This window comes from Numida meleagris, chromosome 4, assembly GCF_002078875.1.
Source record: "Numida meleagris isolate 19003 breed g44 Domestic line chromosome 4, NumMel1.0, whole genome shotgun sequence".
NCBI classification, from domain to species: domain Eukaryota; kingdom Metazoa; phylum Chordata; class Aves; order Galliformes; family Numididae; genus Numida; species Numida meleagris.
In genome coordinates, this window is record NC_034412.1 from 23,189,452 (window position 1) to 23,212,444 (window position 22,993).

The window sequence follows — 22,993 nt, forward strand, 5'->3', positions numbered from 1 at the left end:
GAGAGTGAATATCTCTGCGTGATGCAGTGTCTGAGGTATATTCATAGGGATCTTTTCCCGGTGGTTGTTTTGCTCTACCTTAAAGCATGTATTGGCATTGTACTCATGGCCGTTTTGCCGCAGGGGTCCTGGTTCCAAGCCTCCCCCCACGACAAGGCACAGGCTTGTGCGAGGGCCATTAGCTCGCCTCATTACACACAGCAGAGCCATTTCCTCTGCAGCAGGGATGCTGAGGGCCCACTGTGGGTGGCTGTGTGAAGCCCTCCAAACAGGCTGCTACTTGGTGCAGTGAGCAGATCCCAGCCACGCTGCGGCGCTCGGGGGGGCTTCATCTGCTCTGTTAATGTGCTGTGGAAAAAGATGCCTTTTGGATCATCTCCTGCACAGCAAGGGTGATGAATATCAGCAATTTGTCTTGCAGGAGATTGGAGTAACCTTGTGATTCTTTCCTACTGCTTGGGGCAGGTGTCCCATGCCAGCAGGGAGGAACGATGCCTATCTGACTTGTGCTCCTTACTCACTGATGTGGTATCTGTGGCTTTCTCAGAGCAGGAACTCATGCTTATGGCAGGGTGGTAAAGATGCTAAGGCAAAAGGTGCATTGAATTTTACTTTTGTTTGAATAAAGCAGAATACATCTCCGTCTTCCTACTTAATCATTGCTCTGTTTTACATCGCTTCCTACGTCAGCATGGCTGGAAAGAGCCTAAACCAGCCACTTGAACTATGTGAACATAAACATGATAAGAACAAGGATTATAAACAGGTATTGTCTACAGCTGTTAAGCCTCCTGTGCGTTAATCTGCAGACCTTCTGCTAAACAGTGTCACATTTTCTAAGTAAGCCCAGGTATTATGATACCAAGAATTGGTTTATTCTGGTGCTTGCTGGTGGCTTTTTACTTCATCATTGCCTCTTCTGTGCTCTGCTGGTTGTAGAGCTTTTCCTTGCCCTGAGGGCAGGGAGCGAAGACAACTTCTTGGGTACTCATTGCTCTGATGAGACCTTGAGGATGTTACTTCCTCCTTAATGGCAGACCTCATTTTTAATTTGTCCACTGAATGACACAGAGCAGACTACTGTGAGCTGCAGGAGCTGTTGGACAGGTCCGTCAGTGACAGCAGGAGGTCCGGGCAGGTTTTTACTGTGCCCTGAGGGTGTGCATCTCATCCAACTGCATCTTCTGCTGTAGTTAGCTGAAGACTGTGCCTGTGCAGGTAGTTAAATCACAATAAAAGTTTACTGTTATCACAGCTCAAGCATGAAACCCACTGTGGCCATGAGTTCCTCTGGGTTTGTTTGTCAGGGTCAGCTGCAAGCGCTCTGAAGGTACATCTTGCTTCCTCTGGTTCCGTCCTCTGCTCTCCCAAGAAAAAACATAAAATACAGCTGCTTGCTGATGAGACCAGGACACAGAGCACAGGTGTCTTCTACTGAAATATGCTGGCACAGCAATACAGCGATCTGCATGGATGTAGAGGTGCAGCCAGAGCAGAGGCTGGAGGCAGATCCTAGCTGGTGTCTGGAAGCTGAATGGTCTGCGGGGCAGGGAAAGGGTGAGCAGGAAGCTCAGCGTTCAAAGCCAGGTGCTGTGCTTAATGTGCTGCTTTATTTTTAACTAGAAAGAATTTTAGAGGAAGAGGAGAAGATAGGAAGAGAAGTGTGTTATCAGCCACGTAGTGATTATTCTGGAGACGGAAAAGAACGCTGGAATGATAAGGTGTAGCTCACAGGGTGGCTGCTGTTGCGTGGGCTGCCGAAGAAGCAGGCAGCACAGAGTGCTTCATCAGCCATTTTGGGACCTGTCGGACTCGTACCAGCATCACTCTGCTTCATGCTGCTCCAGCCCCTCTCTCCATGCCAGGTGTGCCCTGCTGCAGTGGAGGAGCTGCTGGGCAGTTGAGAAAAGGCCTTCTGCGACGGATAGGACTGGGGGAGGAGGCAAAACAAAATAGAGGAGGGTGCTACTTGTGGCAGCAGGAGCCCCGGATCCCTACTTGTAAGTAGTGCTGGGGGCTTGGCCAGCCCAGAGGTTACGTGGTGTGGGTGGTGAGCCAGCGAGAAGATGGAGCACTGAGTGCAGCAGTGGCCCTGGGAGGTGCAGCTGTGAATGGGGAGTGCTGCGCTCTGCGGCTCCGGCAGTGCAGTGCCCTTCCTCCTTTGCACTTGATCTTTCATTGTGAGCGTCACATTAAGGACCTCAGCAAGCAGAGGACTGATGGATAAGCTGTTTTTCTCATTCAGCAGCTTGGTGTGATTTGGGCATGCGAGGTTTCAATTTGTTTACCAGACAGGATTTCAGTGGCGTCCTTGGGTGGCATCAGGAGGAGCTTTTGTTTAGACTATCAGTCTGACTTCTGTTTACTTTTATGAGCAACTGTTCCATATTTTTTTTAGGGTTTATAACCATTTATCGGTACCTTGATCTTTTTAAGGCAGGTTTATAGTATATGTTTTAACAGAGTCGCAAATGGCGAGCAGCTCTCCAGGTTCACTTGGCTCTTGGAAGCTGTCAGGCTCTGGTAGCAGAGATGTCAGGTTCATTTACACTGAAAAGCAGGATAAATGAGCAGGGCTGTGCTCGCTGTGCCTGCTCTGCTGGGGCTCCAATCTCTGTGCCACACTGTAGCTGTTGTGCAGAAGGACCTTTGTGCTGGGGCTCTGGGCTACTCTCTGCTGAGCAGCTCTCATGCATGTGGGCAACAAAATGCAAGAGCGGGGGGCAAGGCATTTCCCCTCCTTGCAGTGCGGGCTGAGCTGCACTCTCAGACGCAGCAGGCATGTGAGCACCTGAAGAAACCTCACTTTTTTCTCCTTGAATTGCCTCATGGATAGGAACATCCTCTTTATAGGTAAAGAAGCGTTGTTTTTGTTTCTGGAGGGCAAATATTTTAAGATTTGCTTGGGTGAAATGAGTGGGGAAACTGAGCCATTTGGTGGTTCGATACGAGTGCTGAAATCAGTATTGCAGTAAGAAATGATACATTTCACTGGAGCGATGATGTGAAAGAGATGTGCCACAAATGAGGAGGGCATTCTCAGGGATTTATGGCTTAATTCACCTTCTGTCTGTGGCACAGGTGCAAGGGTACAGATGTCTTCAAACTAACACCACCAGCAGGCTGCTTTCTCCACTGAGCGCTGAGAAGGGTGGGATTTGAGGTGACAGTACGCTGCTGTAAGAATGCTTCTGCTCCTTGATCTGTGCTACGCTTTGCTTGCTCTTCAGGCTTCTCTGCTCTGACGTGCTTGGGGAACCTCCCAGGACCGCAGTGCCATTGCTGCACTGTCAGTTTGCCTCGCTGCTGGAGATTTTTGGATGCCATGTGAAAGCAACAGCTGTTACTTTCTTTCTAAAAACAAAACAAAGCACAAAACCACACACACTTGTAGCTTTTCTCCTTCTAACTATAGCTCAGGTTCCAGGAACTAAAGGGCTCGCATAAAACTCTTGCATGTTTTGAGAACATAGATTTACCAAGAAGACCACACTGCACAAAGCGCGCTGCGAGGCCGGTAACTGTTCTTTCAAACAAACTTAGAGACAAAATAAGTACTTTTTATTTCAAGGAGTTTGACTTAACACCCAATCCATTTTGTTCCTTGCTTTTTCTGCTTTATGTGGTTCTCCTTGCACTGAGAATTGGTGCAGGTGTCTCCTGATGGAGGTGCAGGGCAGTGCAGCCCAGGGCAGGCTCAGCACGAGCTCGCTGCACCCACGCATTGTGGCCGTGCTGCCCGCCTGCAGCAGCAATGCACACGGGAGCACATGCCTGGCTGCGCTGGTGATTGGCTGATGTGCCATTGGGCCTTTTGGTTTGGGGGGAAATCTTCTCGTTTCCTCGCAGTTGGACAAGCTTTACATCTGCTAGCTATTTTCATGTTGTGGTTTGCTTCTTTTTTTTTTTTTTTTTTCAAAAATAAAAAGGAAACACCATCTTGGTTGCATAACGTTTGCACGTTATGTTTGAGTCTTGTGAGTTGCGATCAGTTCAGCCATGTCACGTTCCGGTGGGGAGCGGTGACGCCGCTTCCATTTCCCACAGAGTGGGTGCGTGTACCTTGCAGGAAAGGCAGCGGGGCAGCTCTGCACCCCAGGGCAGCTGCTGGCCCTGGAGAGAAATGGGAAGAGATCTATTCCTGAGCTTTTATTAAAAATCAGCCTTCTGGGAACACGTGCCATAGCCTTCCCGTCTGCTCAGCTCAGAGTTAACAAAGCAGTGTTCCCAGGGTTGTGCCCCTCTCCCCTGTTGTTGCTGGTGCTCATCGTGATGTCTTGGCATGGTCAAAGGTATCTGCAGGACATTAAAACAGGGAAAGTGGAAAAACAAATGAAAAACTTTGGAGTATCCTTTAAAAGCCATGTCGAATGGATGAAGAAAAAAAAACTTAAAAGCATAGGTTGTTTAATACATAAATATGGAAAATCTGATAACGACAATTGTTACAGATAAGATAAAAATAAGTTCTGTGATACTGTAAGTATTAATTAAATGGCTGGGGGCCAAAAGCTGCTTTCTGCTCTTAGCAGTGCAGTCCCCTTGGAATTCCAGTTAGAATGGAAGATGCAGAGTCTGGCCCTGCTCTGCCAGTGCTGCCCTGCTGCGGGCACGTGGGGGCTGCGCCTGTGCCTCCTGCTGCTGGGATTTGGTCCTCGTCCTCCAGGTAAGGTTTTTGCTTTCCTGTGTCCTGCCATTCCCAGACCTGTGCTTTTTGCCAGCTTTTCCTTCCTCACTGGCCCACAGGACGTTCGGCAGGATGGGAAGGATGGGATGGCGATGTGGGGAGGGATGTAGTTATGTATGTGTCATTTGAGATGGCAGAAAAACTAACGGTATATGTGTCATTTGAGATGGCAGAAAAACTAACGGTATATTTTTTGTATTAGTCCTTAAATATATGAAGTTCACGTTTAATCAGTACCCTTTAAAATTTTGACCTGTTCCAAAGTTTTTAGGTAACTTTTAAAACTGTTGCTTTTCCTTGCTATGGTTATCTCTGTGGGTAGATTGGAGTGTTTATCTCACACTTGTGCAGTGTAGGTTGCTGGGTGCCTTAGCTCAGCCCCCCCCTGGGATGGATGTTTGGGAATGTGCCTACAGCCCATGGGAACACTCCTGGGCCTGAGCCATCATGGTGCTGGGGGCTCACCTGCAGCCCAGGGCTGCTGCTTTCAGCTCCAAGCGACCAAGTGGGACATTGCTCTGCAGCAGTGCTTCGCCTGCAGCTCCCAGCCTGGTTGCCTCGACCTGAAGCTGCATGATGGCGTGCTGCTACGGTGCATTTCCTTCACCATATATGTGCAAACTTCTGCGTGCTTTCACCGTTGGTTTTATGGGTTAATTTGTTCACTTTGAGTCCGTGAGTGCTTATCACTTCTGGAGGAGAATTGCTCACAGTAGCAGCAGGTGGAATGTGGCACTGAAAGGAGCTGCTTCAGGACCTATTCCTTGCCTTAACTTGTGAAGAATGAGGTGTTTGAGCCTTTTTGTTTGCCGGAGCCATGCTGGTTCTAACTGCAACCTGACTGAGTGCAGATTCCTGTTCTTCACTCATGATCCGAAGAATTACATTATGTTTCTGGTGCCAGTGCCCACCAGCAGGGTGCTGTGTGCTGCCTCAAGCCCCGCACAGCATAGCATCATAGAATGGCTTGGGTTGGAAGGGACCCCCAGGATCATCAAATTCTGACCCCCCTGCCACAGGCAGGCTGCCAGCCAGTGGATCAAGGACTAGATCAGATTGCCCAGGGCCCCATCCAGCCTGGCTTTAGTTGCCTCCATGGATGGGGCATCCACAACGTCTCCTGCTCCTGCATGGTTGCACTGAGGTCTGTGCTGCAGCCTGGCATGGGGCTTCCCAGTGAATAGCACACAAGTTGCTAAAACACAGCGGTACTGAGTGATGTGTGCTGGGGGCCCAGACACCATGCCCCTCATCAGCACAGGGCATGGCTTCTGCTACTGCACAGAGCCCTCACTTCTGTTTTCACATTTGATTCCTGTGGCTGGCCTCTGGTTTTCTTTTCTTTTTTTTTCCACCTTTTTCTGAAGTCTTTTTGTTGGAATGAGTGCACCTCATATCTTGTCCTTTTCATAAGAAACGGTAGTGCTTTTTTCACTTGTGAAAGATCTGGTGCCTTTCACGCAGAACTGACAAGCAGGACTGAGCACCCCATAAGTGTTTGTGCAGTGCTACAAATCTCTGTGTCCTGTACTCAGGATTGCTCTACTGATCCAGATTTCCCCCTCTGAGCTTCCTGGAGTTAATTTCCAGGGTGTGACCACTGTCTGCTGGAAGGATGTTGCTCTCGGATTAGCTTGTTAACCCCCAGCCTTTTCACCTCTCATGTCTTATTCTGCAGGCTTGGTTAGATTTATTCCCATAGCCTCTTTGTTGGATTTTCTGTATTTGTAAATAATTACGAGTTCTTTATTTATGACCCCAAAGAGCTTTATAGGACGGTCCACTCCAACTGTTTTGCCTGCAGCAAGGTACAGCACTCTGGATCTGTGCTTGCCTCGGCACACCAAGAGCACCTTGATGTGACTGCAGTGCCCTACTCATCTAGAGCTGGCGCGTGGTCTCTTGGTGGGTTTATGCAGAGAGAGCCTGTCAGCTATGCACGTGGCTGGTTATTTGGCTCTCTCCTTCCTGTGCTCTGCTTCTTTAGCTTGCTATTTGTTGTTTGGCATCAGCACCCAGCTTGCAGTTCTGCAGGGTACGCAAATAAAAACAATCTGTGTCCCACAGTTTTTAATGTTCTGAAGACACATGGCCAACAGAGCAATCCAGATGGTGAAGACTTTGGTATTTAGGATTCTTGCTGCTTAGATAGCTTTGAATGCGCTCTTGTGCAGTTATTTTCTGCACAAGAGTGTAAAGAAGTACTGCAGGAGCAAAATCCTTGTTTCACAGAACTGTGGGGGTTGCAAGGGACCTCTGAAGATCCCTCAGTCCCATGCCGTGACCCAGCTGTGCGGTCAGCCACGCTGTACTGCTGGGCCTGAGCAGGGTGCTGGCATTGGGATGTGCGAGGGGCCTGATGCCAGTGACTGGAGGCTTGGGCCTACAGGGGGGCTGCTTCTCCACTTGGCTCTGTGGGCATACTGTGTGCAGGAGGAACAGGAGTAACCCGGAGAGCAGCTGAGGTGCAATATGATTGCTGTTTTTACTAGAACCACTGATGTTATTGGGGTAAGAAGCATTTCATCTGTGTAGGCTGGCTCTGGCACCTCTGATGTGGGCTGCTGGATGCAGAGGCGCCTCAGACGAGTAATGCTGCAAGAAACAAGACCATACCTGACCGGCTTTGTGCATGCCTGCTGCTCCTCACTTCTTGTTCTTGCTTAGCAGGGCCATGTGAAGAGAAACTGAGCCCTGGAGCCCCCTGAAACCATCCACACAAGGACAGTGGCAAAACTTCTGCGTCATCAGTTCGGGGCTAGGCCTTTCCCCTACACCCGTTTTGACATCTGAGAACATCCTATTTCTCATGTTTATGTGGGGATGAGTAAGGGGGGATGAGGGGGTTGTTCTGCTCAACGGTGGGCTGAATTTTTTGCTGACAGGAAGTTGCTTTTCTTCAAGGCCGCTGATAAATAATGAAATGCCAGAAATTTCTTAGGCTTTCCAGCTGTCGAGTTGTGTTCTTTGCAGAGATGCTGAAGACTCTGCTGTGTGCACTGTCTGTTGCTTTACATTTGTGCAGTAACCTTTTTCACGCCATCTTGTGCTGTGACAAAGTGGTCAGTGGTGAAGCCAGCACCACGTCACTGCAGATTGCTCCAGGAAGACACTGTGTTTGTCCCAGTGTTATCCACCCACGGCGCACTACAGAGAGACACACAACTGGATGGCAGGAGTTCCATTAGGGAGGCTCTACATTCATCTTGATAGGATGCTCCTACTCCCACCTCACTGTGATTCAGAGCAGTAGCTTTTCCCATGGGATCCAACTAAAAGGGACATGAAAAATGGCTTCAGTTCTCTTTATCTGTATGGAAGAAGTAATTCTGTTTTAGTCTCAGTGAGCTGCATGGCTCCTAGTCTGATCAGAAGAGATCTTCAGTTAAGAGTGTTGCAGAGGGGCTGTGAGCAGCAGTAGCTTTCTCCTCCCTTTTATTTCAGCTGTCACCCTGCTGCCAGGCCCTCTCCCCAGCTAATTCTGTTCAGCCGCATTCCTCTGCAAGCAGCAAGTCCTTTGGCTGTAAAATTAGAACAGAGGAGGAGAAAGGCAGCGATGTCTGAATCATTTCATACAGTCATCTTGATCTTATCTCCAGCCCTTTCCGCCCAAACCCACCAAACTCTTAGCGAGCGACGTGCCTATAAATAGAAGAGCAGCTCGTGCGGAGCTGGGCAGCTCAGAACTGAGGCTGTTTCTGAGCAGCGTGTGTGAGAGCACGAGAGCTGCTGCTCACTGGCCTTTCATGTCTGAGGTATGCAACAGGGAGATTTGCTATAGATAGGGGCTGCTAAGTGACACACACCGCTGGTTAGGGAGGAGCAAAGTGACCTCCGGAATTGTTGCCTTTTGGTTGGAAAAAAAAAAAAGAGAGAAAAAAAAAGAGAGGGTGCTGTTTAAATGAGGCATGGAGGAATGCACAGCTTGTGCAGAGGTGAGTGAGCCCTGCAGCCGGAGAAGCATCAGCACCGGGAGCCCAGGCCACGCTGCACTACGCGTCAGAGTTCTGCTGGGCTGGGCAGGGGCAGGAGCGTGGGGCTCTGGCTGACCCCAGCGCAAGAATGTCTGTGAATAAGCAGAGCAACAGAGGTCTGAAATCTCCTCCTGCAAGCTGCTATTTTTGCTCAGGCTGCTGGCTGACTTGCTATCTTCTGGCTTTGCATCCTGGGAGTCTTCCCCATTCCTTTCTGCCTTCAGTTCAGGGCTTTGCAGAATTCAGTAGCTGCTTTTCTCTGTCTCATTTTTTAATTATATGTGCTTTGGCCAAGGAATGCAAAGAGATCTCTCCATGTTTATGTTTTAATCTGGAAAAATTTCTTGCCACTTTTCCATTTTCTTCCCTGTGGCTTTAAGGCTGAGGCAAACTGCGGAGATGTGTGATGTGTATAGCAGAGCAGTCAGGGTGCAGTTGCTCTGTTTCTGAGCCCGGTGCCGGGGGCTCAGGAATTCACCTTGTAGCTGTACGCTATCCTCTTGTAGGGCACTGCACAGCTGGGCAGTGCTGATGTCCTGCGTGGTGGCTGGCAGATGGGAGCATGGGGAGTGCGAATGACTTGTGGGGTATCTTGTGAAAAGTCCCTGGGGTGGATGTCCCTGTCTTGGTTTCTTAGCTCTGGCCTGGATTTCAGGGTTCTTGCAGTGAGTATGCTGCTGGGTTAGCCTTTGAATTCCATTTTCTGTTACACTGAAGCTTCAGAGTAAGATCATGGCTGAGCTTCCGATTCTCTGCGTGGTAATACAGAGCCCCACGTTAGTTTAAAATCTTGGTTCTGAGTATCTCTGCAGTGCTTTTAACTTCCGGACACTAAAGGCATTGCCAGATGATTTACAGCTGCCTGGAGTGTGTTCCCACAGCTGTGTCCCGGCAGTATCAGTGACAGCGGGACCTAGATGCCCTTTGGCAGCCATCTCAGAGGTGCAGGAGCACATGTAGGAGACACCGCTTCTATTGTGAGCTCAGCCTTTTGGCATGCATTTTGCTATCTCTTTTCATTCTGCTGAAAACAGTATGGGATCTGGGGATGCCTGACCGATGCAGGCTTGTTGCTGGTTGCCTGGGCTCTGACAGGTATTTCTACCAGCATGCAGGCGGCTCTGTGTAATGGTCAGGCTTGGCTTTGGTGAGCATTGGAGTCAGCTGCTCCCAGGCCTCAAGGCAGAGATGTTTGTTCTGGGGCTCGCCCTTGTTTCCAGCCCAGTGCAGGAGGACAGAGGAGGCTGCTGAGTCCAGCATCCCTCCCTGGGTCTGGGTGTGCACAGAGCCCGCTCTCCTCCAGCTGATGCTACAGGCCCTGCGATCTCAGGCTGGGCTGGGGACGGCCCTGTTCAGCAGGAGAGCAGTTGTGTCGGCAGGCGGATGTTTCTTCTTAGAGTCAGCACTTTCTTCCAAGTGCTTTTTGAGGAAACTCTGAGCTTGGCAAGGGCCAGTGCGTGTGGAAAGTATTAAAATCTGCAACTGTTTCAAAAAGGAAAGACCCACATAGAAATATATATAGCATTTTAAAAGCAAGTTTAGTGCCCTGGAAAGGATTTTTAAAACAATGTAAACCCTTTGGATCAGCGAAAGTATTTATTTTGTGCTCTGTAGTAGCCTGGCAGTGGACGTGCAACACTGTGTTGTGAATTAATTGTTGCTCATTGGTCGACCTAACTCTGTTACAAACCTGAGCTGAATGGAGACCTCAGGTTTGTTGGAATGGTGTAATTTTCCTGGCATCACGATACAGAATAACCTGTCTTACAGGAGTGCCAGACCATTTGTTTCCGGCATTGTAACTGGGTATTTATTGCGTTCGGCTTTCACAGGTAGAAGTGGGTTCCAGGGGCTGTTTCTCGGGGAGGGAAGTGGGTTCTCATGGTGCCACGCAGCACCGAGGCAGTGCCTCCCATCAGTAACTTGGGGCTGAACCCTCAGCTCTGGCTTGTCTGCTCTTTGCCTCCCCGAGCTGCAGTTTTTGGGGCTGTTTTGATGTAGCTGTTGGTATTCCAAGTCTGTCCTCAGCAAAGGAGTCAAATGTATTTGACAAAGTAGAACGAAGTGCATGTGGATTAAATACTTACCCCTATGCATGTGTAGTATGTGAGTGAGCATATGGGACTGTGCATGCTGGTATGACAATCTAGTTATAAAGCAGTAAAAAAAGAAAAGGAAAAAAAAAAAGCAGTGTGCGTAGACAGTTTTGGCACTGCAGCCCTGGGAAATGGCAGGTGGCCAGAGTGTGCTGAGGCAGAGCCAAGGCTGTCTGAAGAACACCAAGCACTGAGGTTGGATGCAGCTCCTTCGCTCTAGTTTTACTCCATCCTGTGTGCCTGCAGCTTGCCAGCTCCCGGCCAGGTAGTTGCAGATAATATCACAAAGAAGAACTGGAGATGGGGCAGCGATACTGTGCTTGTAGTCAAATATCAATTAAATGAAAGGCACGATTACCTGCACCTGCTGACCTCAGTGAGTTTAACTGTTATGGCTCCCAAGTCGTTGTTAGACTTTGCAATGCTAGTTCAGTCATAAGTGACTTATCTTTTTGGTATAGTGATAGTGTCGGAGACAAAGATCAAGCCCCACCCTGTATGGGTTATGTGTTGGGATGGTTTGATATTCATCAGTTCCTCTTGCTTACGTGAATGAATTTATTAAGCACTTCCAGCAGAGGGCACTAAGATTATTGGTCTCAAGCTGCAGCCTCTGTTGGTATGGGTATGTATTGGGATAGTGTAAAAAGTTCTTGAGTGTGAAATGTGGGCTTCACCCCTGTCCTCTCCTTGCTTTGTAGACTGTCATCAAAGAGGGGATGCTAATGAAACAGACCAGTTCCTTCCAGCGCTGGAAGAGACGATATTTTAAGCTGCGAGGACGAACGCTCTACTATGCAAAAACTGCGAAGGTAAGGTGTTGAAAACACATTTCATTTCATGGGAAGATAATCAGCACTGGAGTCTTGGAGGAGGACTATGGCAACAGAGCACATGCTCTGAAAGCGCCTGTTGTCAGGTTTTGGAGCTGCTGGAAGGTCCCTGTGTTTCGCCTCATACTTTGACATACGTGAAGTTTTTTAAGTAAAGTATCACGTAGACCTGTGATACTGATTTTTCCACCTTTTTTTTCCCTCTTAGTGCATTTTTTGGGGAAATGTGCTCTGAATCTGTAGAAACTGAAATAGAAGGGAGAAAATATGAATGAAAGGAGGAAATGGAGAGGACAAGGAAGGCAAGAACTTATCACGCAATCGGAGGGCAGCCATGCATCTGCTTTAGTATGTTGATAGTTTACTAGATACCATTTTGACTCCTTTCACAAGAATTAAGCCTACAATGGTTCTTGGTTTATTTATTTAATTTTTTTAAGTAGTCCCCTAATAAAAATCAAGTCACTGGTTTCACTGTCTGAAGACAGGCAAATACGAGCACCGCTGTATGCAGCTAGGCTTCTGGGTCCTTCATGCTGGGCCTTCTCTTCGGATCATGCAAGGCTCTGATGCAGTGTACTAGGCAGACAAACAGTCTGCTGCCTACACATTGGATTCACTGATTCATTGAGGATTTCAATTTTTTCTTCCCAGTCCATTATTTTTGATGAGGTGGATCTGACAGATGCTAGTGTGGCAGAATCCAGCACTAAGAACGTCAACAATAGCTTCACGGTAAGATTTTTGCATTATTTTCCATTCTTCTTGCGTCTTTCAGTCACTTCCCTTCTCTTTTGCACAGTTTAAAAACATCTGAACAATCTTCTCAGCCTCTTTTATTTACAAAAAGAACACCTGAACTTATTTTTTCCTTTCAGCAGCCTTAATTTATCTCTGTGCACATGGGAAGTACTTCAGGTTACTGTGTATGATGCTGAAGTTTTGCATTCAAGTTCTGTACGCTAGGAGAGTTTGATAGAATCCATATACACTGTGGGACAGAAAAATGTGTTATGCTGAGGGAGTTAGGGGTGGTGGGGATGTTTATGCTGGAAGTCTTGCTAAAGGATTTTTTCCCCTCAGGGCTGAAAATAGTGAACTTTTTTCTCTGACTTTATTTGTATGTGGATGTATGTGTATTTATGTATGCACACTATATATGGAGGCAAAGCAAAAAGAGAAACAGAGAAAGAAGTTGCATAGAGATAACCACGCAGCCTCCCGTGGATTCACAAGGGATGAGGGAGTGGGGAAAAGAAATAACATTGGTCTAAGGCAACGTAAAGGAGGGAGTAATCCAGGTGGAGGAGGGAAACTGATCCTGGTGACTGAACACTGAGCAGTGTGGCTTGCTCTGCAGTAGTAGTGACCCACTGCTTCAAACAGACGCATGTAGAAAAGGATTACGTACTATGTATCCATTATGTAGCTGTGAACTTTTTGCTTTGTAGTACCTGGGCAAAGCAGCTCCTGGTCTCTCTCCTTTCTTCATTTCTTTCTGCTCTACCATGCCTTACAGTGGGCCTTGACTGCAGTTTACCGTAAGCTATAAAAATGCTTTGAAAATCAGAAGGTTGCTGTTGTTGGTCTGCCACATCACTGCCATCACTGCTTTGGATTCCTTGCAGTCTTGCAATTTTCTCTTGGGTTGTTTTTTTGTTGTGGTGTTGCTGTTGTTGCTGTTTGTTTTGTTGGGTGTTTTTTTTTTTTTTTGAGAGCACTCTGTTTTTCTCCCATATCTTCCCAGCTTAGTTCATTTCTAAAGTTCAGAATTCTTTGCATTTTCGTTCCTGATTCAGATCAGTGGGATTCACTGTTGAGGCTTTGCCCTAAACTGAAAAACATCAAACAGTCAGTGCTGTAAAACAAACACAGTTATTTTGGAGTTGGATATGTTTTAGTTGTCCTTCTGTTTCTTTTTTGTCGTGGGAGACAGGTAGTTTTGGATGTAGGAAAGACTGATTTCTTTGTGAGTAAACTCATCCCCTGTCCATGCATCTGTACTGCTTGAGGTATCTGATTTAGTTCACAAGGTGGAATAAGCTCACACTTGGTATGTCTGCTTCTTCTATGTCTGTTGTCTGGGTTACCTATCCTTTACACTAAAATAATTTGTGTTAGACAAACACTCTGGATCTCCAAACTGTGCTTTTGTTGTTGGAATCTTGTCACTACTACTGGTTCTTTTTTCAATCTCTAGGACTTTTCTTGGTCAGTTCTTGATTCTACTTCAAATGGAAGAATACAGCTGAAGGCATTAGAGAGTAGATCAGTTCTGTGAGAGAGCTGCATGAATGACATTCCTTAGGTTCTAAGAGAAGAGGGAGGAAACAGGAACACTGGATAAACCACTTAACAAGCAATGTGGATCGAAAACAAAAAGGTAACAAGGAGTGACCAGTGGGAGGAGAGGCTGGCAGAAGGGCAGTGAGGAGCACCAGGAAAAGGCACTGCAAGAGAAGAAAACCAAAACACAGAGCCAACAAAGAATAAGGTTAAAAAATTAAGTTACCAGTAAACTTTTTACATAGGACTGCTGGCAGCCAGCAGGAGAGAGAGAAAAGTGAATATTAAGATGCAGACCTCTTCCTTTAAAAACTGAGAGCGTATGATACGGGTTCTGCTGTTGTTTATTCAGTCACTCTTTCAGTGTTTATATCCTGTTTGCACAGGCTGTAGTCAAGACAGTTTTCAGGACTGCTACCCAAAGTTAATGGATGCATGACCATAAAATGTTGTGGGAACATGTGATTAAGAGCATCTCTGAGCATAAGATGTTGTGCAGCTGCGTCCCTTGAGAGGTGTAAGGAAAAGCTTTGTTTAGCTATTGTTCCTTTAGATCAGGCACAGTGGCTGCAGTTATTTAGCAGGAAGCCTCTAGGATCAAATTGTGTAGCAGCCCCACAGCAGGCCTGCCTTCTCAGGGGGATTGTAGATATAGTATTTGCTGGTTCTATCACATCTTTGTCATTATAAGACAGAGTTAATTCTTTGTGGATGTCTGAGCTGTACGTGACTGGTTATTTCCATGTATAATCCCACAGTACCTGGTGTACAGATCTCTCACCAGGGGATTATGCTACAGCTGCTGTCTTCCACAGTGCCTCAGAGGGAATCTGCTACAGTGCTACTCAGGGATAATGTCATGGTTTTGTGATTTTCGGTTATTGGTATTCCACATCATAACATCATGTAGTGGACATACCTAGTTCTCAGAAGAGAAGGACTACTACAGTCCCCACGGTACTTTGCTCCTTTGTTACCATTTTCCAGCCGGAGGGAAAAGATAGAAGCTCGCAGTATAAAAACTTGCAGATCACGAGACCTCGTCCCTTTTTCCGCCGTCTCTCGTCTTGGCAGCACCTCGCTCTCCAGCCGTCTTATCGTCGGTAGTAGAGTAAGGCCTACCTTGACTTTGGGACATTCTCTCTCTCTGTGTTGGATTTATCAGCTTAAATTGTAATTATATTGTATTATAGTGTGTTGTTTTGCATTCCTATATTTTATTTAGTAAATTAGTTTGTTTCTCCTCAGATTGTTGCCGCTGTTCTTTGCTCTCAGGGCCATCTCCCTACCCTTTTCCCCTTTGCCCTTTTCCCGGGACGTGGGCCCTTGGGTCCCCCGTCCCCTTTGTCACGGAATCGGGCCTAACGCCCGTAAACCGTTGACAGATAACCATGGTATGCACTCTCAGCTTTGTGCTGGCATCACAGCGGTCTTCCTGTTGAGCTTTTGAGTGAATAGTCACTTCTAGCTGGTTCACATGGTGTACCAGATGCAGCTTTCGCTGTGCAGCACTTGGCTGCAACTGTTACTGGCATTCTAGACACTAAAGGGTGACTACCATTTTGCAGAGCTGAGAATAAATGCAGTGCAGTACTTTGCAATGCTAAACCTATCCAGTAGTTTTTCTGAATCTCCAGACACCATTCCTTCATACTGAGAACAGAGGGAACTCTGTTTTTGTTACATCAATATCATAAAACTTCTTTGCATTTTGTAAGGACCTTCAGTAATGACCAGACCCAGTGAGGCTGGGAGTTCTCCATTCCTTTTAATCCATGCAGAAAGCAGAGCTTCTCATTTGTGGCACAGTTTGGTGGAACATGCTGATTTAAAACATGTTCTCCTGAGGGAATGCAGAGCGTTCCTTGTTACTCCAGGAAGAGTTCTGCATATTGCCCTGGTACTTCAGATTCATTTATTTCAGGGAGGGTGGTCAGCTTTTATCCTGAATGCTCACCCTCAGTGTGTGCCTCCAATTGTACGCCTTGTGAAATGGAGGTCAGCAGCAGTGAGCAGGTGAGGTCAATGCCTGGTGCTAACTTCTGAGCAGAGATTGCCCAACCATACTCTCAGAGCTTCTTGTGAGCTCTAAAAAGCAGGTGATTTGGGATCACAGTGGGCATGCTGAGTCTTTCCTGTGAGACTTCAGCTGCTTCCGTGAACAGTTTTTTGTTGCATGGTGTAGCTTTCCAGTAACTTGATGTTTTGTTGATGTGCCCACCTAATGCATTACACTGCAGGTGCTCCAGGAGCATGAAAACAAAATGTTCCTGAGGTTAGTTCTACACTTTGAACCCACTATAGCTTTTTCTCTAGATGATGACAAGAAGCCTGGGTTTTGGAGATACTTTTCTCAAAATGACTGCTTTATCGTTGTCATGGGCCTGAGCTACCTGGCGCCTCCATTCTCTGATACCAAGCCTATTAAATGTGGGCAATACAAATTGTGTTATTGTCTGTTGCCCAGACAGACATTTTGCTATCACAGCTGTCCACTCAAGGGTCTTTGAAAGGACTTTGGGCTGCCTCCATAGGCCCATTTTTGTAAATCTTTGTGTGGTGAACAAATCCTTACTTCTCAGGTTGGTGTGTTGGCTGAGGATCTGCTCTTTTCTAGAAGGTGCCAAATAAATGAATCCTGCTGCTTCCAGTGTCATGGGCAAAACTGATGAAATTAGTTCTTATCAGTTCATTGACCCTTCCTTGGCCTGAGCAGGATTTTTGTGTAGCTGAAGGGGGAAAAAATCTAATATATGTAATAATAATAGTAGTAATAAAACACTTATAAACAGGAGGGGGCCTAGGAAGAGCCCTCAGGTCTTTTCAGGTTCATGTGTTTTGTTTTCATGTGATTTTCACATGATGTTTTTGTGTTTTTTACTTAGCACTTGCAAATGGCAGTGTGGACTTTCACCCTCGTTCATATAACTTTTTACATGGGTTTCAACATACATTTTCCAGCCCATCTTACTCAGTGCTTTGAGATCCCCCCAGAGAAAGCTCTGTGGAGAGAGACATGGGTCGTTTGATTTCTTCCAGAAGTTAAGATTGGACACAGCAAATCATTAAGCACCAGGAGTCATGCTGTTGACCCTTCCTATGTTAAGTTAAAATCTCTTCAGTGGAAGAGGTGGAGTTTGAGCTCCTGTGCTCCTGCAGAGCCTTTTCTGTTGGGAAGTACCTCTCAGCTCAGCCACTGACAGGAAGCAGCGTATTATTACAGTCAGCGCCTGCCCCTCCGCTTTGCTGCCAGCAGAAGGAGACTTATCCCAGCTCCTCCTTAAGCAGACAGCTAATCAGTTCGTGGCAAGTGGAACACAGCTCAGTCATACTGACCACAGAGGGGACTAATCCTGTCAATTGCGTGTCAAGCAATCTGGTTAGTCATTTTCCTGAGGGATTAGGCTGCTCTGGACACTAGTTTAGAGGAAGATTGAACATTAAAGGTAAGAGCAGGAGTCTTGAGTTTTCTGGGCAGAGTATTGAGAAAAATAGCACCTGTGCCAGCGTAAGAGACGATTAGGAGCTCACATTCTTTGGAATAGTGTCCTGTAAGCTCCCACTGTTCAGTGATCTCTCCTGTCTGGACTTACGTACTGAAGTTCTCCAGAACTGGTGTAAAGGGAAATGTGCCTGCAGTGTTGGAAATACTGCACCTATCAGTTAAGAAATACTGTTTATTAACTGATGATTCACCCTAACCAATGTCACAGGAGAGAGGAAGTGCTGTGACTAGGGTAGTACCTCTCCTTCAGAACACTTGCATGACTGGAGGCAGCAAGAGTTGTGGCAGGTTGAGGAACAGAGAGCTGCTGGTGCACCTAGGGAGAGCACGCTGTCACCTCGGAGAAGCAGTGTGGGTGTCATTCTCCAGCTGGATGGAAGCCTGAGGTGCGCTACAATTTTTATTATTACCAACTTGTTAATTCGAATTGACTTCATTCAGCAGCAGAGATGCTAGGTTCTGTCTTGTGAAGTTCTGTGTGAGTGACTGTTCTCCTTCAGACTGTATGCTTTTGTTGTATTGTCCCAGCAGTTGTTGATGTTGTGGAGAAAGAGCATCAACCTTCATTTGGGGGTACTTAACCTGTCCTAAAAACTCAGGGCAAAGTGCTGGAGTTCAACAAAATACTGAAGTGCTGAATCTCTCCCCCTGATGGGGACAGTGTGTTGACGGCTGCAGACTAGTTTTGCAATGAAGTGAGTGCCTTTGTCTCTCTTGTGATTCTGTGTCAAATTAAATTGTTGATGTTGGTGTTTTCAATGTGCAGTTATGTCCTTTTTAGCAGAGAAGGCAGTGAAGTCTTCTCTGCAGAGCTGGGTGCTGAAGAAGTGAATAGAGCTATCGAGGTTGCATGTCACACAGCACACGTCTGCTGCACACGTTGAGTTCAGGAGCTGCATGTCTGTATGGTGCAGAACTTGAAGCTGAGGAGCTTAAAACCAGATGAGCTAGAAAAAGGAGGAACCCGGATCAGAGGTTACTTCCATTGGTTTGAAATATAAGCTTTGGGAAGGAGCATGTGACTTTTTTAAGGAGAAAGAATACAAGGACTTCTGTTATTGCTTGAAGAAGGTCAGGCTTGGAGTTGAAGCTTGGACTCATAGGGATCAGGGAATTCTGTATGGTGTGACATGTGCACAGGTTCCCCAAACTGCCCCATGTGACTTCAACACTTTGAAAAAGATGGGCGTTAAATGTATACTGCAGGGAGTAACTGGACTTCTAGCTTCACTGTTTCATCTTCCTCCCCTGCGTGGGATGAGAGACCTAGAGGGAAGATGTCCACTCTCAGAAGTGGGCAAAAAGACTTCCTAATATTGGGACATGCTTAGTTACAGAGGGCTATCACCGAGTGTCCTGGGGCAGGTGGTTCCCTCCCCTCACTCCTTCCTGCCTACACAGGCTTGGATTGGCTTGTTAAGGTTTGGAGAAGGGAAAGGTCAGAGAAGAAGGTTCTTCCCTCCTCCTTTTAAACTGTCTTTTCTAAATTGGAAAAAATTACAGTGCCCATTGGCAAGTCAGCCTTTGCTGGGGGTTATTGTCTGTTCCACGCCCATGTGTGTACACGTTCAGAAATCGCTTGCTCTCTGCTAGTGCACTTCATCTGTTTATATTGGCAGCTGTCAGAATTTCCTTTACAAGCAACTGAAAATATGACTGGAGCCATGCATTGCCATGCCTAGGATCGCTCTGCTTTTTTTTCCCCCCTCCCTTCATTAAGTGCAGTTCAGTCCCCATTTCCTATCAGAACCACCACAATTTCAAAATACTTTGCTATTTTAGTCGTTTGTAATCCAGACTTCAGAACAGTTCTTTCTGCTTGAGAAAAAGCCCTCTGGTAAACAGACCCTTCTGAGTCACTGTTAGTCAGTGAAAATAGTCATTTAAAATCCTTTCATGTCAGGGATTCTTAGGACTCTTAATCCAGCCTCCTGCGGGAACTGAAGAGATGGCAATTTTGCAGAAAAACGCATCTGAGAGAGGACGCATTGGAAGGAGAGTCAGAGAGTCTGGAAGTTGCTCTGGGTGGAGAGATCTGGTGATTGCTGTCTGTTACAGAATGACTTAAAAATCTGCTAGAAGTTTTCGTAAGAGATTAAGCTGCTGCAAGTGAAAGAGGTCAGACTGAGATTTATGAACTTTGCTGTGAGATGAGATAGATAGAGGGCTGGAAAATGAAGGTGGCTGTTTGGGAAGAGCTGTTGTTCCTCAGAGGGAAGTTTACTCCTCTGAAGTTAACGCCTTTTATTGCCTATGTGCCTGAGCACTGGGAGCAGGGGTTTCATAGCCTGTTTGCTCTGTGTAACCTTTGTGCCGTGGCTGGGGCTTTCTCCGGTTCCCTGAACAAGCCTGCAGATTGCAGCACCTCCCCTTCCAGGTGAGGACGCAGGCAGAAAAACTTGTGGCACGCCAGAGGTCACTTGAGAGTGTGGTTGGGTGTGTTTTTACATGCTGTAGAAGAAAGACTTCTTGCTGTGTGCTTCCTGCTCTGTTTTGATGGACAAGGAGAGGTTTGTGAATTATAATCACAGAAAGAGCTCTGTCTGGTTGTTGTGCCTGTGATGCTTCCACCTTTGTTGTGCAAGTAAGAGGAACGGTCACTGGGTGGTGAACCCAGGGTGCAGAGCCGTTGTTTCCTCAGGCTGCTGAAGACGATTCCTTTCCTTTTGTGCTAGCTATCAGCTTCTTTTCATCTCAGCAGAGGTTTGGGGCTGAGGAGCTGCTGCTAACAATAGGGTGTCAGTAACAGGTCATTTTCCTACCATAGGCAAGGTCTTCCATTGCTCAATCCTGTGATTTACTGGCTGCTAGCCTTGATGTGTGTGAGACCACTGAGCCAGCAGCTGTACCACTGGGGAGCACTGACCTGCCCCTCTGTTCCTCATGGCTCTGCTTCTGTTTGGACAAATAGGAAGGTTTCTCTAAAATATCCTTCCCAAATGTGCTGCTCTCTTTGGGCAGTATAGTCGTGTTTGAGAACAGTTCCTGGCAGGACTACATCTTCTGGAAGTAGATGAAGAGGAGGATGTGTGTGTGTACTGCATAAAGAGGAGAACAGGGGAGGATTGGAACTGGCATTTGGTGCTGGGGTGCTTTGGCACTTGGCATGGCAGCCGTATAGGTTCCCATCTGGTGCTTCATCATCCATGTACGTCTCTTGTGATTAGTATGCACAGACTTCCAGAATTGTCTGCGTTTCATACCTGCTATCAGTGTCAGTGTTCTTCTTGCATAATGTAGGTTTTGATAGTGACTAAGTGGTTCCAGAAGTCCTAAAATCTCCGTCTGTCTGTGCTCCTCTCACCAACTGCCAAGAACAGGAATGTGCCTTGTTTAGGAACAGAGTTTCCGGAAGCATGTAGGAATGTGACCCTGGTATGAGAGATGATCATTTTCCCAGGGAATGTGCTGTCTGGTCTGCTTTCCCACTGCAGCATGAGAGCAGATATGGACTGGGAGAAAAGACAGACAGCTGGTCAGCACGAGCTGAGCTTTATGTGCAGGCACAGTGCAGCAGCAGCACGTGCCAGCAGCAGCGCTCGGAGGAGGTGGCCTTGTAGCATGCAGCCACCTGGCAGGTGAAGTCCATACTGCAAGAAATAAACCTAATAATGGAAAAAATTCCTGAAGTGTTTTAGTATAATGTTGTGTGAAAAACTTACTCTCTCTTTCCCCTTCATGGCAGCATCCAGGTTTCAAGGAAAGAGAATTATACGTGTTCGAGTGCGCATGGGTGTTTGTAAATATGCTGTGATTTTTATGTCTAGGAAGCTGTAACTGACCTCAGCAGTGGGCAAAACTGGGTGAAGGCTGAACTGCAGATGGGAAGAGGGATGCTCTCTGTGAAGGAAGACAGGCCTCCGTTCCCCAGTGCTGATACTCATATTATTTCTCTCTTCAAATTATAGAGAAAATAAAAAATCATGTTGACCAAGTTTTGCTGTCCTAATACTCAGCTCCTCATTGTTCCAGAAACTGACAACAGCGTGACAAGCTTTTGAGATTTTAAGTGTAAGGGACTGGTTGGAGTAAAAAACTCACTGTTTCATTTTCCTTTCTTCTCTGTTTCATAGAGTGACAGAAAGGTTTGGCTTGGAAGGGACCTTGGAGCCCTGCCAGTCCCTACCCCGCCATGGAGAGGGATGCCTCGCACTACACCAGGCTGTCCAAAGCCCCATTCAGCCTTCTTTTTAACCTGGTGTATTTACTAGGGAAGCAGCACTTGCTTTGTCTATACTCAGCCCATTGTGCCCCTGTGAGTTTAGCAGTCATGTTCAGTGCATCTAGTGACTTTGCTGGTTTGTGAACCTTGCTGATGGGCACGTGTGAGGTGTTTTTATGTATGTCTTTGTTCATTTAGCTATCACTGCTGCCTGAACAGGAGCTGAAGCAGACGAAAGACTGTGCATCCTCGCTGTAACTTTACCCACTCTTCGTGAGTGTTTGGGTTCATGGGATACCCAGAGCTTACTCTGAGATACAGAAGCAGGGACAGTAGTTAGTTGCAGCTGCTGGCTATTGTCCCCGCCTTTGCCATGTGTGATCAAGCTGAAATTTTTGCTTGCACTAGCACCATTTTCTTAGCTGTTTTATTTTTACAGTTGAGTTCCTTGGCCCGAGCTCCAGAAATTCCTGCTGTCCTGCTATCCAAATCAACTGTTTTGAATAATCCGGGATCTCTTTGGGGGATTGATGCCTGACACCTTTGAACATTAAACTATAGTTGAATGGGATATGAGTAAAAGGAAGCAGTCAGAGTGAGCAGGTGTTCTCATGCACCCACTTTTAGCTCGTCCGAGAAATGTATCACATCAGAAAAACTATATTTAGCAGAGTTGGGTGCACCCCCCCCCCCCCGCCACCACTTCCCCCCGCAGCGCAGCTCTAACCAGCTCTGTGATTGGGCACTGCGATCTGAGCTTGGTTTGCTGTCTCTTGTGGTCGCTGAGCTCACCAACGCCACTCTGACAGCAAACAGTGCGCTGGGACAGGCCGTTGCTTCTTTGCTGAGAAGCTTCTGGGCAGCCAGCAAGTACCAAAGGGGAAGTGGGCAGAGGTGGCAAAGCTGTCTTTGATGGCAGCAAGAGCGGAGATGAGGATTGTCCTCCAGCTGGTGGGTTGCTCAGGACAGGAAAACACCAGAGGGTGAAATATAGCGGATTTCTATTTAAAATTTGGTTCTAACATAAGTAGTCTTTTTTGAGATGCCTTTCTAATCCAATTATTCACAGCTGTTCATTGGGGAAGGACATCCAGGGGCATCCAGTCCGTTTTTAGAATGTAAAATGAGAAGATTTTGGGGGTTGGCTGTGTTTTTTGCCAGCTGGCCTGGTCTGAAATGTCAGTAACAAAGCAGTGTTAGTTTTGGACAGGAGTGTGTGGGTCAACATGGGGCGTGGGGCAAGATTAGCAGCCTACTGCGGGGCATGCACTGCTGGGGAGGGGACGGCAGGGGTGAGGGTACGTTTGGAAAAGCACCAGGGGAATATCAGTATTTTAAGACAGTTGATGAAGGCACGGTTAGTTTTTTTTATGTAGGTTTTTTTTTTTTTTTTTAGATTTTGAGTGATTAGGCTTGTTGAAAACTTGGACAGACGTGTGCAGCGTGGTTG

The 22,993-nt window shown here is 46.9% G+C and overlaps 1 protein-coding gene across 10 annotated transcripts in view; it reads left to right on the forward strand.

The window, feature by feature from the left end:
• DGKD (diacylglycerol kinase delta) overlaps positions 1-22,993 on the forward strand; it is a 57,618-nt gene that overhangs the window by 1,616 nt on the left and 33,009 nt on the right. For 3 of the 10 annotated variants that reach the window (XM_021394933.1, XM_021394939.1, XM_021394934.1), the window contains exons 2-3: positions 11,459-11,569; positions 12,245-12,325. In XM_021394933.1, the coding sequence (XP_021250608.1) occupies positions 11,459-11,569; positions 12,245-12,325 (192 nt within the window). Of the gene's footprint in view, positions 1-1,700; positions 2,001-8,289; positions 8,443-8,508; positions 8,623-8,653; positions 8,778-11,458; positions 11,570-12,244; positions 12,326-13,937; positions 13,974-17,134; positions 17,323-17,631; positions 17,768-22,993 lie in introns of those variants that run through there. The other 7 variants (XM_021394938.1, XM_021394945.1, XM_021394935.1 and 4 more) reach the window with 7 other exon arrangements.